General features: G+C 52.3%; 1 protein-coding gene across 3 annotated transcripts in view; it reads left to right on the forward strand.

Moving 5' to 3' along the window:
• The window catches only part of KCNAB3 (potassium voltage-gated channel subfamily A regulatory beta subunit 3), a 53,646-nt gene that overhangs the window by 7,750 nt on the left and 31,270 nt on the right, over positions 1-14,626 (forward strand). For 2 of the 3 annotated variants that reach the window (XM_087714281.1, XM_087714282.1), the window contains exons 1-4: positions 2,293-2,671; positions 7,793-7,836; positions 8,535-8,572; positions 10,240-10,319. In XM_087714281.1, coding sequence (XP_087570407.1) covers positions 2,421-2,671; positions 7,793-7,836; positions 8,535-8,572; positions 10,240-10,319 — 413 coding nt within the window. In that variant the 5' untranslated portion in view covers positions 2,293-2,420. Of the gene's footprint in view, positions 1-2,292; positions 2,672-7,792; positions 7,837-8,534; positions 8,573-10,239; positions 10,320-14,626 lie in introns of those variants that run through there. The other variant, XM_087714280.1, reaches the window with a different exon arrangement.

Below are 14,626 nucleotides of genomic sequence, written 5' to 3' on the forward strand. Positions count from 1 at the left end.
GACCGGGGAACACAGCTCCCTTCGGGGGGGGGGGGATGAAGGCAAGTGATGCCATGGAGCGAGGAACTCACTGACGCCTGGTGATTGGCCCAGTCACCCAGCCATTTTTGTGCCTATGGTGGGACTAGAACTCACTGTCGCCTGGTGATTGGCCCAAGGTCACCCAGATAGTTTTCATGTCTAAGGTGGGACTGGAACTCATTGTCTGCGGGACTAGAAGGCTAGAACTCACTGTCGCCTGGTGATTGGCCCAAAGTCACCCAGGCATTTTCTGTGCCTATAGTGGGACTAGAACTCACTATCACTTGGTGATTGGCCCAAAGTCACCCAGATCGTTTTCATGACAAAGGCAGGGCTAGAACTCACTGTCGCCTGGTGATTGGCCCAAAGTCTCCCAGTTAGCTTGGGTGTCTAAGGTGGGGCTAGAACTCACGGTCGCCTGGTGATTGGCCCAAAGTCACCCAGGTGGTTTTCCTAACTAAGGTGGGGCTAGAACTCACTGTCGCCTGGTGATTGGCCCAACGTCACTCAGTTAGCTTGTGTGTCTAAGGCGGGGCTAGAACTCACCGTCGCCTGGTGATTGGCCCAAAGTCACCCAGATGGCTTTCATGTGTAAGGCGGGATTAGAACTCACTGTCGCTTGGTGATTGGTCCAAAATCACCTAGATGGTATTCATGTGTAAGGCGGGGCTAGAACTCACCTGGTGATTGGCCCAGTCGTTCAGCCATTTTTGTGCCTCTAGTGGGACTAGAACTCACTGTCTCCTGGTGACTGGCTCTCCCCCTTGACTTTGTCACTTTGTGACTTTTTGTCACAAAAAGGGGATCACCTGATGTTGGGACACAGCAACGGTCGTTAAGTGTGAAAAACAGTCCTAAGTCACTTTTTAATGCCGTCGTAACTTTGAACGGTCACTAAACGAACTTTTGGTAAGTCAAGGATTACTTCCTTGTATTTTTCCTACACCTACCCATACACAACACACAGACACACAACACACACAGACTCACACACCTATTGAAGCGTCTGCTATTTTTGAGCAACTGAGATTCAGGCTGAAAATGGAACCCGTAAAGCTTTCCCTAGAGCGACGCGGTGGCTCAGGGGCTAAGACGTTGAGCTTGTCGATCAGAAAGGCCGGCTGTTCGGCGGTTCGAATCCCTAGCGACGCATAATGGAGTGAGCTCCCGTTATTTATCCCAGCTTCTGCCAACCTAGCAGTTCGAAAGCACGTGATAAATGCAAGTAGAAAAATAGGAACCACCTTTGGTGGGAAGGGAAACAGCGTTCCGTGCGCCTTCGGTGTTGAGTCACGCCGGCCACATGACCACGGAGACGTCTTCGGACAGCGCTGGCTCTTCGGCTTTGAAACAGAGATGAGCAGAGCCCCCTAGAGTCGGGAACGACTAGCACAAGGGGAACCATTACCTTTAAAGCTCTCCCTTTTCACCTGTATGTGAGGCTGAAGTCTCCGGACAGCCCCTAACTTCCTCCTCCGCCCTTATCCTGCATGGGGCAGTGGGGGGCGGACCCTCAAACAGGTGGGTCTCTCTGTCCAACTGCCCACCTGGGGGGGGATCTGGAAACCCCCCCCCAAAAAATACTCTGTCCTTCCCTGCCAAGGATGCCCTCTGCAGTTGAAGAGAGGGAGGGACTCAGGAGTGAAAGAGGGAGGGATATGGGGGGAATCACCCCCTTTTTCTTGAGAAGGAGAAACACCCCCCCCCAAGGAAGAGGGAAGGGGGGAGCAGCGACTGTGCAGCCCTTCCCACCGGCCGCCAACAGAGGGCAGTGCAGACTCGCGATTCCAATCCTGCGCTTAGAGAGCCGTCCTCACCCCCCCCCTCATCCTCCCCACGCACCCCACCCACCCACTTCTATATCTTTTTTCTCCCCCTCCCCAGAAACGCCTGTTCCCCACCCCCACCCTTCCCCAGATGTGCGTATAAGTCGCAATCCGGTGGATTTTCCAAGAAGAGGAGGGGTGGAATTGATGTCTCTGTGTGTGTATCCCCTTCCCCTTTTTGGAAAGGGGGGGTTTCCCGCAGCTGTTCTCCCCCTGCGCGCCCACCCCCAGGTCTTGGGATCGCCCCTCCCTCTCCATCCATCCATCCAAAGTCCAGATGTGGGTCGGGGGTCTTTGAGTCCTCGCAGCATCTGCTGGTCGAGATCAGCGCCCTCTGGTCGTTTCCCTCCCCCCCCCCAGTCTTGTCTCCCCCCCCCACTGTGGGCGGAGCCGGGATGCAAATGAGGCTGGTCGGAGGCGCAGCGCGGGCGGGGGGCGCCCGGCATCCCGAAGCGCGGCAGCGGCTGCCAGGGCTCCGTCCCGTGCCGCTCCGTGGGGGGCACTCGCCCAGCCGGCAGCCCGCCAAAGCCGGGCTAGTTTTGCGGCTCCTTCTTCCCGGCTCCGGAGCCGGCCATGCAGATCTCCATCGCTTGCACCGAGCAGAACCTGCGGAGCCGCAGCAGCGATGACCGGCTGTGCGGGGGCGGCGGGCGGGCGGCCACGGCGGGCGGGGGTCCCGGCCAGGGGAACAACGGCGCTTTCCAAGCCCCGGGCAAGGGGACCCGGCTGGCGGGGGGAGTCCGGGCGTCCGGGCAAACCCTGCCCCACCAGCTCGCCTTCCTCCTGCGGGAGTCCACCGGGCGAGCCACCGGCATGAACTATCGGTAAGCGGGCTTCTGGAGGTGGGAGGAGGAAGGTTGTTGCGGAGGAAGGGTGCCGGACTACAAAGCCCATCGCCCGCGCGGGACTCGACCAGCGGCAGGTGATGCTGAAGGTTGAAGTCTGTGCTTGTGGGGGGGAGGTTGATTAGAGCTGGCGGGGGAGGGTCGAGCAGTAATGCGCCTCTCCTCCCTAAGGGAACACCCCTCCCCAAGAGTGCCGGACTACAAAGCCCATTGGCCGCTCAGGACTCGACCAGCGGCCAGTGATGCTGAAGGTTGAAATCTGTGCTTGTGGAGGGAGAGGGTGTTCATTAGGGCGGGCGGGGGAGGGTCGAGCTGGGGAACACCCCTCCCCAAGGGTGCCGGACTACAAAGCCTATCGGCTGGGTAGAGCTTGATCAGCAGCCGGTGATGCTGGAGAGAGAGGAGAGTTGATTAGGGCGGGCGGGGGAGGGTCGAGCTGGGGAACACCCTTCCCCCCCCCCAAGGGATGCCAGACTACAAAGCCCATCAGCTACACAGGACTCAACCAGCAGCCAGTGATGCTGAAGGTTGAAGTCTGTTCTTGTGGGGCGGAGAGGTTTGATTAGGGTAGGCAGAGGGGCGGTCGAGCTGGAGAACACCTCTCCCCAAGGACTACAAAGCCCATTGGCCACGCAGGACTTGACCAGCGGCCGATCATGCTGAAGGTTGGAGTCTGTGTTTGTGGGAAGCAGGGGGCTGATTACATCAGGCAGGTCGAGCTGTAATGAGCCCCCCCTCCCCAAGGGAACACCCCTCCCCAAGAATGCCGGACTACAAAACCCATTGGCCATGCAGGACTTGACCAGAGGTCATTGATGCTGAAGGTTGAAGTCTGTTCTTGGGGGCAGGGGGGTTTATTAGAGCAGGCTGGGGAACATCCGTCCCCAAAGGGGCCGGACTACAAAGCCCATCAGCCATGCAGGACTTGACCGGCAGCTGGTGATGCTGAAGTTTGGAGTCTGTGCCTGTGGGGGTGGGAGGGGGGTTGATTACATCGGGGTGGGGGGGTCAAGCTGTAATGAGCCCCCCCACTCCCCAAGGAAACACCCCTCCCCAAGGGTAGCGGACTACAAAGCCCATTGGCCGTGCAGGACTCGACCACCGGCCGGTGATGCTGAAGGTTGCACGGACTAAGATCCAGGGGGAGGAGCGGATTGCGGGGAGAAAATTGATCTGGGGGGCGGAGGGAGAGAAGTGAGCGGGGAGGGATGGGACCGTGCGGAAGAGTCCTCAAGGGGATGCAGGACTACATATCCCATTGGCCACTGAGTACCTGCCAAACTGAGCTTTTGCAGTCTCATTGGGGGGGCCCTTAAAGTGGGAAGAAGGGAGCCGTGTTGCTCCAGTCACGGGCGGGGAGGGGGGATGCTGCCTGACTACAAACCCCATCAGCCACGCAGTGAAAAGTTTGCAGTGGAAGATTGTGGGGAGGGGGTGTCCCATCGTCTGCTGGGACGGAGGTTGGCGGCGATGGGTTTTCACGGGGGGGGGGGGAGATGGAGACCAGTGTGAGTAAAAGGGGGGGGGCAGGCGGGTGCTGTGTTCCAGTCCGCCGGATTTCTGGGACACTTTAACAGCAGGGAAAGAGGGGGGGGGTGTTGTGTGCCCCCTTGTCAGAAGGCGGGGGGGGGGACAGGGGGACGAGGAAGGAATGAAAGTGGCTTCTTATTTTTGGGACAATTTGGGGAGGGGGTCATGGAGTGACCGTCACAATTCTGGGGTTCGTACTTTCTAGAATAGGGCATTAAAAAGGGACCCCCCCCCAAAATAGAAACCCACGTGAATCCTCCCAGATACAGCCTAGCAAAGGAGCCCATACGGATATTTCAGAAGGGGAAAACATTCTCCAGGAGTCCCAAAGGGTCCTTGCAAAGCCCCCCCCCCAAAAAATAACCCCCCACATTCTTCCCAGCTTCCCCTCCAATTTTCCAAATCCCTCCGGCTTCATTTTTGCCATTTTAATTGAAGTTAGATGGAGGATGAATCTGAAAGTTAATTAAGAAGGCAGAGAGAAAAAATCGGGGTTCTTGCAGATGGGGGGCGTGGGGGGGGGAAGAACAATGCAAGACTTTGGGGGTCCCCCTGTAAAAAGAAGGGGGCTGGGAGGGGTTGGGAAACCCCCCTTACATTTCCCCTAAGTGTTGTTTGACTTGGACAGCTGGTGGGGGGGGAAAAACCACCACTTTTTCCCAATCAGGTATGAAATCCAGATGGACTAAGTTTCAGCCTGCCCTGTGAAAGAGGCAGCGAAGGGTGTGGGTGTGTTTGTGCGTCCTTGTGTGTCTGTGTGTGCTTGTGTTCGAAAAGGGTCCAAGTTTGCTTTCTGCTCCATTCCAAAGAAAAGACTTCCCTTCGCAGAAATAATCTGCGTGCCCCAAAAGAATATTTATAAGGAAGCTTTGCGGGCTGCAAAGCGGTGGCGAGATTGTGTCCTTGTGTGGTGTGTGTGTGTGTGTGTGTGTGTGTGTGTGTATCTAAAAGAGTCCAGGTTTGCCTTCTGCTCCATTCCAAAGGAAAGATTTCCCTTCACAGACAAAAACCTGCGTGCCCCAAAGAATATGAATATTCTTTGCGGGCTGCAAAGGTGTGGTGAGATTGTGTCCTTGTGTGTTGTGTGTGTGTGTTTGCGAGAGGTGCAAATGGGGTGAGGAAAAGGAGGAGGGGGAGGAGAGGCGCTTGGCATGCGGTGAGGAAGAGGAGGGGGGCGTGATGGGCACCTCTAAAAGGATTAAGAGCAGGTGGCATCGTGCCAGGAGAACAGAGGATAACGGTCGGAAGTGGGTTCGAATCAGGCCGGAGGGGGATTTGGGGGGTGGCCGGCCACTGTTCCAGCTGGGAGATCCAATTCCCTCCTGCTCCCCCCTCCCCCAAATCAGATCCTTCTTGGGATCTGGCTCACTTCCAAACCCCCTTCCCAATCCTAGCGGTACGTTGCTAATCCAGGCGGACAGATTAAAATCCGGGGCGGACGAACTTTTGACATAGGTCACCACGTTGGGCTCTGGGGGTGAGGTAGGGACGGGGGTGGGCAGGGCCCACATCCAGCAGATGGGGCAGATGACGGTCGCTTCACGGAACCTGCCAGCGAGATCCAAACCCAACCGAGAGCCCGAGACTCGCTCAACGTCCTGCAAACGCTCGTCTCGTTTCTCTTAAAGACGGAAGAGAGCAGACGGTGGGGGGGAAGAAATGGGATTTAATGTCGGGCCCACATTTAAATCCCCAGCCGTGGTCTGTGGGCTGTTATCCACCCCTCCTTTTTCAGAGGATTAATATATGTTGGAAATAGCTGCCCACATGAAACTGGGGTGGTTCGTGGCCTGTTTTCCTCCCAGCAATTAGAAGCGCGGAGTGACTCGCTTCTCAAACCAGCATCTATTTTTAACTTTGTTATTGCTCAAAAGGGTAACTCCGTAATCCGATGGGTGAGAGAGGGAGAGAGAGAGAGAGAGAGAGTCACCCTGGGCACTAAGCAGGGAGGAACACGGCCCAGAAGGAGCAGCCGCGACTTTCCAGAGGGGGGCAGAAACTTGGGAAGAGCGGATTCCGTCGTTCGGGGTCACCGCGTATTCCTGGTTTGTCCATCCCCAAACCGATGGAAACGCGGCTTGCTCACCAATGGAGGGTTTTTCTGGCCTGCATTTTCTCCTCTAAATGTGTTGGACTACAACTCCCAGCATGCTGGCCAGCGCCAGAACACTGTTGCATAGTGTATGGGAGCGGGGAGGGGGGTGGCACACTGTACTTCCAAGAAAGTGGACGTGAAACACAATTGTTGCGTTGGTGGAGAACACCTCGCACCGGAAAACAGGGACCTTGTATAGGTAGTCCTCGACTTATGACCGTTCATTTAGTGACCATTGAAAGTTATAACTGAAAAAAAGGGACAGGATCATTTTCACACTTATGACAGTTGTGGCTACCCCAAGGTCATGTGATCAAAATTCAGTGTCTTGGCCATTGACTCGTATTTATGGCCGTTGCAGCGTCTCGCGGTCACGCGATCCCCCTTCTGCGACCTTCTGACGAGCAACAGCCATTGGGGAAGCCAGATTCACTTAACGACTGTGTCACTAACGTAGCAACCGCAGTGATTCCCTTAAGAAATAAAAAGCCAAGGAAAAAACGGGACCGCATTCACTTAACAGATGACTCTCTTAGCAACAGAAATTTGGGGCCCAATCGTGGTCGTAAATTGAGAACTACCTGCAATGGCATGTGCAAATTATCTGGGGGGGTGGAACAGGAAGAGCTGAGGACAAGGCAAGAGGCAGGTCAAAGCTGCGCCCACAGAAGGAAAGAGGACATGGGAAGAAGCCATCTTGGAAGACACTCTCACTAGTGTCTTAGACTGTAAAGGGTGGGGGGAATGCGCTTTCAGGCTTGTAAGATTCGGCTAATGTAACCTTATAATAAAGTAGAATTTGTACAAGAGGCAGCTGCGCCCACAGAAGGAATGAGGACATGGAAGATACCCTCACTAGTGTCTTGGACCGTAAAGACGGGGGGGGGGGGAAGGCACTTTCAGCCTTGTAAGATTCGGCGAATGATCTTGGGTGGGGGGAGTAGAACAGGAAGAGCTGAGGACGAGGCAAGAGGCAGGTAAGAGGCAGCTGCGCCCACAGAAGGAATGAGGACATGGGAAGAAGCCATCTTGGAAGACACTCTCACTAGTGTTTTAGACTGTAAAGTGCGCGGGGGGTGGAGATGCATTTTCAGCCTTGTAAGATTCGGCTGATGTAACCTTACGATAAAGTAGAATTTGTACATCCGGGCGTTTTTCCTATCCCTCCCAAGACTGACATCACTCCTGAAAGTATGTTTTTCCCCCCCTCTTACTTTTACAGCTGAAGAAACTTGGGAGGGTGCCTTCCCAAGTCTCTACTCTATTGCTATTCTTTTTTGCCCCGTCCACCTTCCTTCTGAGGGCTCAGCTGCCTCTTCTCTCGCTTCATCGGCAGGTCTTCTTCCTGCCTCCCAAGGCCATTTCCGCAGACCCCGACAGACCACCGTTGCCACCCCCAGGGCCCAAAGACTTAACTGAAAGTTGCTCCCCACCCCCACCCCAATTTCACCTTCCCGTTTTTTCCCCCGTTTCAGGAACCTTGGGAAGTCTGGTCTGCGCGTCTCCTGTCTTGGCCTCGGTGAGTTTCCCTGAGTTGGGTGGGCTTCGGTGGTGCAGAATACTCCTGAAGGGTGGTAGGTTCCCTCAAGTTTGAGAAACTTTCTTGAGTGTGTTCGTTGCTTCCTCCTTCGCCAATCGGATTCCTGGTCCGCCACGGAGTCTGTAGCCAGATGGTTCAATGTTCAGGAGACTATAAGGTATACCAGGGGGGTCTCCAACCGTGGCAATTTTAAGGCTTGTGGACTTCAATTTCCAGAATTCCCCAGCCAGCTGCTGAGGTCCCTTCCAATTCTCTTCGATCTCTTATTCTATTAATTAATAGAATAATTAATTAATTAATTAATTAACCAGTGGAACAAAAAGGGGTGCGGGAGGGAGCACACACACACCGCAGCCCATTTTTGGTCCCAGGAGCTTGAGGGGGGGTGACACATATGCGCTGTGGGAGGGCACATGCAGAGGGTGGGGGGGTCACATATGCATGCACAGAGCATTGCATTATGGGTGTGGCCGTGGGCGCGCTTTCATGCACAGGTACGCGATTTTGGCATACGAGCAGAAAACGGTTAGCCACCACTGCTATATAGGGTCTCCTGCTTGAGCAGGGGGCTGGACTAGAGGACCTCCGAGGCCCCTTCCGACTGTTGTTAAACTTAGCAGGAGGAGCAAGCGACTCAATCGAACATCCTATTTCAAAAGCCTGTTTTTCCCTCGTAGGTACTTGGGTGACGTTTGGATCCCAGATCTCCGATGAGGTGAGTCTCAAACTTTGTCCGCTTAATCCAGGGGTGGGTTCCGGCTTCTTCGCTCAGGGACGTACTTCGGGCGCGCTACACGTGCATATGCAGTAGTAAAAAAAATTGCTTCCGCGCATGCGGAAGCAAAAAACAAGATGCCGCCGCCGATATAACCAGTTCCTGGGCGTGGCCCGGTGAGATACTACCTACTCAGCCGTACCATACCGTACCGGTTCGGAACCCACCTCTGCCGCCTATTCGTTTCGGGATTGCGGAGGAAAGATGTAACGGCCAAAAGGACAGGAAGGAGATCCGGCCACCAAGGTAGTGGACAGAGGAGAGGGTCTCCAGACCCAGCCAAGAACATAACAGGAGAAAAAAAAACATCTCAGTGAAACTCTCGTTCCAACAACCATACAGCGCATTCAGTCCTGCAAGATTCCTTAACTACGACCATTAAAAACAAAACTGGTTTCTATAAATTGGGGTTTTTACTCTGGTCTACCTTGTTGGGCTCTTGCAGCAGGGAGATTCCCAGGAGGAATCTATTTTGATTTGACGGAATTAAGAAAAATTAAAGTTGTGCGGGCTACACACTCCAGATCCTCTCCTCGCCCTTCGCTGAATTTCTTCCGGTTTTCCTAAAATGGGGTGTCAGACCTGGACACGATATCAGACTGGATCAGTGTTTCTCAAAAGCTGGCAATGTTTAACATGGGTGGACTTCAACTCCCAGAATTCCCCAGCCAGCCGAATAGGGTAACTTTCTTAATAGACGGTGGGTATGCAGTAAGCGTAATATATCTTCACTTCAGCAAAGTGGAAAAAAAAGAGCTGGCTGGGGAATTCTGGAAGTTGAAGTCCACAGGTCTTAAATCAGGGATCTCCAACTTTGGCCACTAAGACTTGTGGACTTCAACTCCCAGAATTCCTCAACCAGCCATGTAGGGTAACTTTCTTAATAGACAGTGGGTATGCAGTAAGCGTAATATATCTTCACTTCAGCAAAGTGGGGGAAAAAGAGCTGGCTGGGGAATTCTGTGAGTTGAAGTCCACAGATCTTAAATCAGGGGTCTCCAACCTTGGTCACTTTAAGCCTGGAGGATTTCAACTCCCAGAATTCCCCAGCCAGCTGCATAGGGTAACTTTCTTAATAGACGGTGGGTATGTAGGAAGCGTAATCTATCTTGACTTCAGCAAAGTGTGTGGGGGGGGGGAAGAGCTGGCTGGGGAATTCTGGGAGTTGAAGTCCACCCATCTTAAAAGTTGCTGAGGTTGCTGACCTCCGTATTGGCTGGGGAATTCTGGGAGTCGAAGTCCAAACATGTTAAAGTTCCGAGCTTTTCTTTTTAAAAAGAGATGCAGATTGACCTCAGCTTCCTCCCCAAGTCTCAAAATTGAAAAGACCCCCCCCTTCCTAGCACGTGCATGTGCGCGCACGCACACACACACACACACACAGTTGTGTTCCCCCCGAAAGCCAAGATAGATAGAAAAGTTTCTAAGGGTTTCCCCCCCCTCCTCCTTCTGATTAATTAACAGGCAGGAGTTGAGCGGTTGGTGGCACAAGAGAGGCTTTGTGTGTGTGGTGTGTGTTTGTGTGTAGAGTGAAGCCCCTCAGATTTAAAAAGCCCCCTTCCTCTTTTCTCAAAACACCCCTCCCCCTTTTCTTTTTCTGCTTCTAGGTGGCTGAAAACGTGCTCACCATCGCTTACGAAAATGGGGTCAACCTCTTTGACACGGCCGAAGTCTACGCTTCTGGCAAGTAGGTTGGGCTGTCGCCACCCTTGGCTTTTTTGGGGAGGGGGTGTGTGGGAGAAAATGAGGAGGGGACAGATGGACAGGATCCAGAGTGTTTGCAGACTGAGCTGCAGCTGCGTCACCTGGGCCAGGAAGAAATTCAACAGGCGTAGATTCTCTTTTAATGGGGAGATTGGGGGCAGTAAGGCTGTGTGGTTTGCCGTCCAGCACGTTCTGCCCAGAATCGAATAGGGGGTTGGGCTAGAGGACCTCTGAGGTCCCTTCCAGCCCTGGGATTCTGCGTTCTGCATTCTCTCCTGATCCAGAGAGAAAAAGGAATATTTCTCCGTTGCAAAAGGAGCTGAATTGTCTAGGCCAGGGATTAGCACAAACTGCGGCTCCGGAGCTGCATGTGGCTCTTTTGTTTCTCTGCTGCGGCTCCCTGTCGCCAATCAGCTCCACCATTGATGGGCCTTTCGGTTAGGACAGGTAGAGGAAAATGGACGCTGGACTATGATGGGGGAAGCAGACTTCCCGTCGGCTGCAGAATTGAACTGGGGGGCTTCCGGTGAGGACATTTGTGGCTCATTGCCGAGTTCGCTTAGCCCTCGTTGGCATGGCTAAGGGGTACCTCAACCGCAGCCCCCCACCTGGACGCCACCCAGCCCTGAGCCCACCCCACTCTGGGCCTGTCCTGCCACCAAGCATCTCAATTGAATCATCAAAGTAAAAAAAGATAAAATCTTTGAACTCCCCCTGTGGCTGTTCTGTGCATTAGGGGAGATCTATCAAACAGCCCCACATGGCGTTTCACATGCTGTCCAGCTGTGCAGGCACTCTGCACGGATAGAGGGGAAATTCTATGCTCAGAAGCCCACTTATGCACCGTGCGCGGAGGGGGGAAATTGGCTTTTTCCATGCTCAAAAACCTTCTTGCCCGCTGCAGGGAGAAAAAGGCGCTTTGTCCATGCTCAGAGACCCTCTTGGCCTCTTCGCGGGGAGAAAAAAGGCATTTTTCTACGCTCAGGGGCCCCCTGGAGCATTTTGCAGAGAGAGAAAGGCGCTTTCCCCATGCTCAGAAAACCTCATTGGCTGCTTTGGCAGGGAGAGTTTTTTTTTCCATGCTCAGAAACGGTCTGCGGGGTTTTTTTGCAGGGGGAAAAGGGGTGCTTTTCTTGCATGCTCAGGAGCCCTCTTCTCTTCTAACCGCTCTGTTCTAATCCAGATGCTTTATCCCTGCTGGAGCCATCCTTCCTTTCCATGAGACGGCCCTCGGTGGGGGTTTTTTCCCCTTCTCCTCGCCTGTCAGCTTCGCAAGCCAAGCATTGGCTGGGAGCGTTTCCCTCTCGAATGGAGCCAGTTTCGGAGTCAGTGACACGATTCTGTCATTCTGGATTTGGGGATCGGTCCAAACGATGTGTGTGTGTATGTGTGTGTGTATATAAAGAGAGAAAGAAAGAGGGAGGGAGACAGAGAAAGAGAGAAAGAAAAAAAGAGAGGAAGAGAGGAAGAGAAAAAAGAGAAAGAGAAGAGAGAAAGAAAAAGAGAGAAAGAGAAAAAGAAAGAGAGAAAGTGACAGTGAAAGAAAGAAAAAGAGGAAGAAAGAGATCAAGAAAGAAAGAGAAGAGAAAGAGAGAAAGAGAAAAAGAAAGAGAAAGAGAAGAGAAAGAAAGAAAGAAAAGGAGAGAAAGAGGGAGAGAGAGAGAGAGAAAAGAGAAAGAAGGGAAAGAAAGAAAAAGATAGAAAAAGAGAAAGAAAGGGAGAGAGAAAAGAGAGAGAGAAAGAAAGAGAAAGAGAGAAAAGAGAAAGGGAAAGAGAAAGAAAAAGACAGAGAAAGAGAAAGAAAGTGGGAGAGAATGTGAAAAGAGAAAGAAAAAAGGAAGAGAAAGAAAGGGAGAAAAAGAAAGAGATAGAGAAAGAAAATGAGAGAGAAAGAGAGAGAAAAGAGAAAGAAAATGAGTGTGAAAGAGAGAAAAAAAGAGGAAGAAAGAGATCAAGAAAAAAGAGAAGAGAAAGAGAGAAAGAGAAGAGAAAAAGAAAAGGAAAGAAAATGAGAGAGAAAGTGAAAAGAGAGAGAGAGAAAAGAGAAAGAAGGGAAAGAAAGAAAAAGACAGAGAAAGAGAAAAGAATAGGGAGAGAAAGAGAAAAGAGAGAGAGAAAGAAAGAAAGAGAAAGAAGGGAAAGAAAGAAAAAGACAGAGAAAGAGAAAGAAAGTGGGAGAGAATGAGTGAAAAGAGAAAGAAAAAAAGGAAGAGAAAGAAGGAGAAAAAGAAAGAAATAGAGAAAGAAAATGAGAAAGAGAAAAGAGAAAGAAAATGAGAGAGAAAGTGTGAAAGAGAGAGAAAAAGAGGAAGAAAGAAATCAAGAAAGAGAGAAAGAAAAAGAAAAAGAGAGGGAGAAAAGAGAAAGAAAGAGAGAAAGAGAAAGAAAGAGAGAAAGAAAGATACACATTTTTTTCCGAGGATGATGGAAAACTTAGAAGGGGTGAATTCAGGTGGAGCTGAACTGCGCACAATCACATCAGCAACAAGCAGACAGATGGGGCCTTTGCACAAATCGCAGCCCACAGGGCACACACACACATACACACACACACACACAATTGTGCACTTGCACACACACACACACACACACACCAATGCACAAACGGGCCTCGCTCATCCGGAAGGCTTATTATGGGATTGGCATTTCAGCCGCTTCGCAATTGCTGCAAAAACACCATGTTGTAAGAGGAGAGTTGTGTTCCTTTGTCGTGCTAAAACAACGACGACAACCAAAAGACGAAGGCTTCCATCCCGGAATCAAATCGGTTGTCGGAAAAGGAGCTTCCACCCCAGTTCCTCCTGACTAAGACAAGAGTCGGAAGGCACCTCGGAGGTCATCTAGTCCAGCCCCCCTGCTTGGGCAGAAAGACAGTGGGGGGGTCAATAGTGGGGTGGGGCAAAGAGAGAGATTATGTAGGGCTATGTTGGTGTGTGTGTGTTGTTGTTGTTGTGGTGGTTGTTTCTGGAAGCAACACACAATTTCCCAACACATTGGCTGAACAAGGAAGCAAGCATCTTGGGAGGTGGAGAGGACACCAATAAATATTCTTACAGCCGTGAAAAACGACCGTCCCTCAAGAGGGGAGGGTGAAAGGGGGGAGGGGGACGTCAACGATGCGGGGGGCGGTAAAGGAGGGTGGAAGGATATCGCCATGCCGAGGACTCTGTGTGTGTGTGTGTGTGTGTGTGTGTGTGTGTGTGTGTGTGTGTGTGTGTGTGTGTGTTACATCTGGGCTGCTGAATCAGGCCGACTTCAGTGAAGGAGAAGTTGTGTAGCTGAAGGGGGAAAGGAGAGCGAGGGTCCTCGAGGGTCTCGGAGCTGGGCGTTTTTCTCGCAGACCCTGGAATAGGAAGGAAGAGCAGAGCCCACTCCTTACTAGCATGGATGATGTTACCTAGCTGGGTCATGAAACGTCTGCAAGGAAGCAGTCAAGCTCAGAGAGCACCAAGGACCCCCCCCCCCACCCCCAGTCCTTTTCCTCCTCCTTTTCCTTATTTTCTTCCTCCTTTCCCACTTTCCAAGTGGGAAAATGTGGATCTTATTGTAGCCCCTCCGTCCCTCGGAGGCCGTCAGCGATAAAGAGCTGCTGAAAGTCCCTGCCTTTGAATCGGGTTGATTCATTGGGAGACTCCTGATTCTTTTTCTTTCCTTCTTTCCTTCTTTCCTTCCTTCCCTCCTTTCCTCCCCTCCCCTTCCTTCTCACCTCCCTTCCTTCCTTTTTCCTCTCCCTCTCCCTCTCTCCCTCCCTTATCATCCATTTTCCTCCCTCTCTCTCTCCCTTCTTTCTTTCCCTCCCCTCTTGTCTTCCTCCCTTCCTTTCTTCTCTTCTCCCCTCACTCTTCCCCTCCTTTTTCCCTCTCCCCTTCCTCATTACCATCCCTTTTTTCTTTCCTTCTTTCCTTCCTCCCTTCTTTCCTTCTCTCCCTCCCTCCTTCTCATGATCATCCCTGTTTTATTCCTTCCTTCCTCTCCCTCCCTTCTTTCCTTTGCCTCCTCTTCCTCCCTCATCATCCATTTCCTCCCTCCCTCTCTCCCTTCCTTCTTTCCTTCCTTCTTCCTCTGTCCCTCTGTCCTCCCCCTTCTCCCCTCGCTCCCTTTGTTTCCTCCCTTCCCCCTTCTCCCCTCACTCTCCCCTTTTTCCCTCTCTTCCTTCCTCATTATCATCCCTTTTTCCTTCCTTCCTTCCTTCCTTCCTTCCCTCTCTCACTCCTTCTCATGATGATCCCTGTTTTATTCCTTCCTTCCTCTCCCTCCCTCCCTTCTTTTCTTTCCCCCCTCTCCCTGCCT

The sequence above is a fragment of the Thamnophis sirtalis genome, unplaced genomic scaffold, assembly GCF_051295495.1.
Source record: "Thamnophis sirtalis isolate CommonGarterSnake01/CBP01778 unplaced genomic scaffold, rThaSir2_p1.2 scaffold_4, whole genome shotgun sequence".
NCBI lineage: Eukaryota > Metazoa > Chordata > Lepidosauria > Squamata > Natricidae > Thamnophis > Thamnophis sirtalis.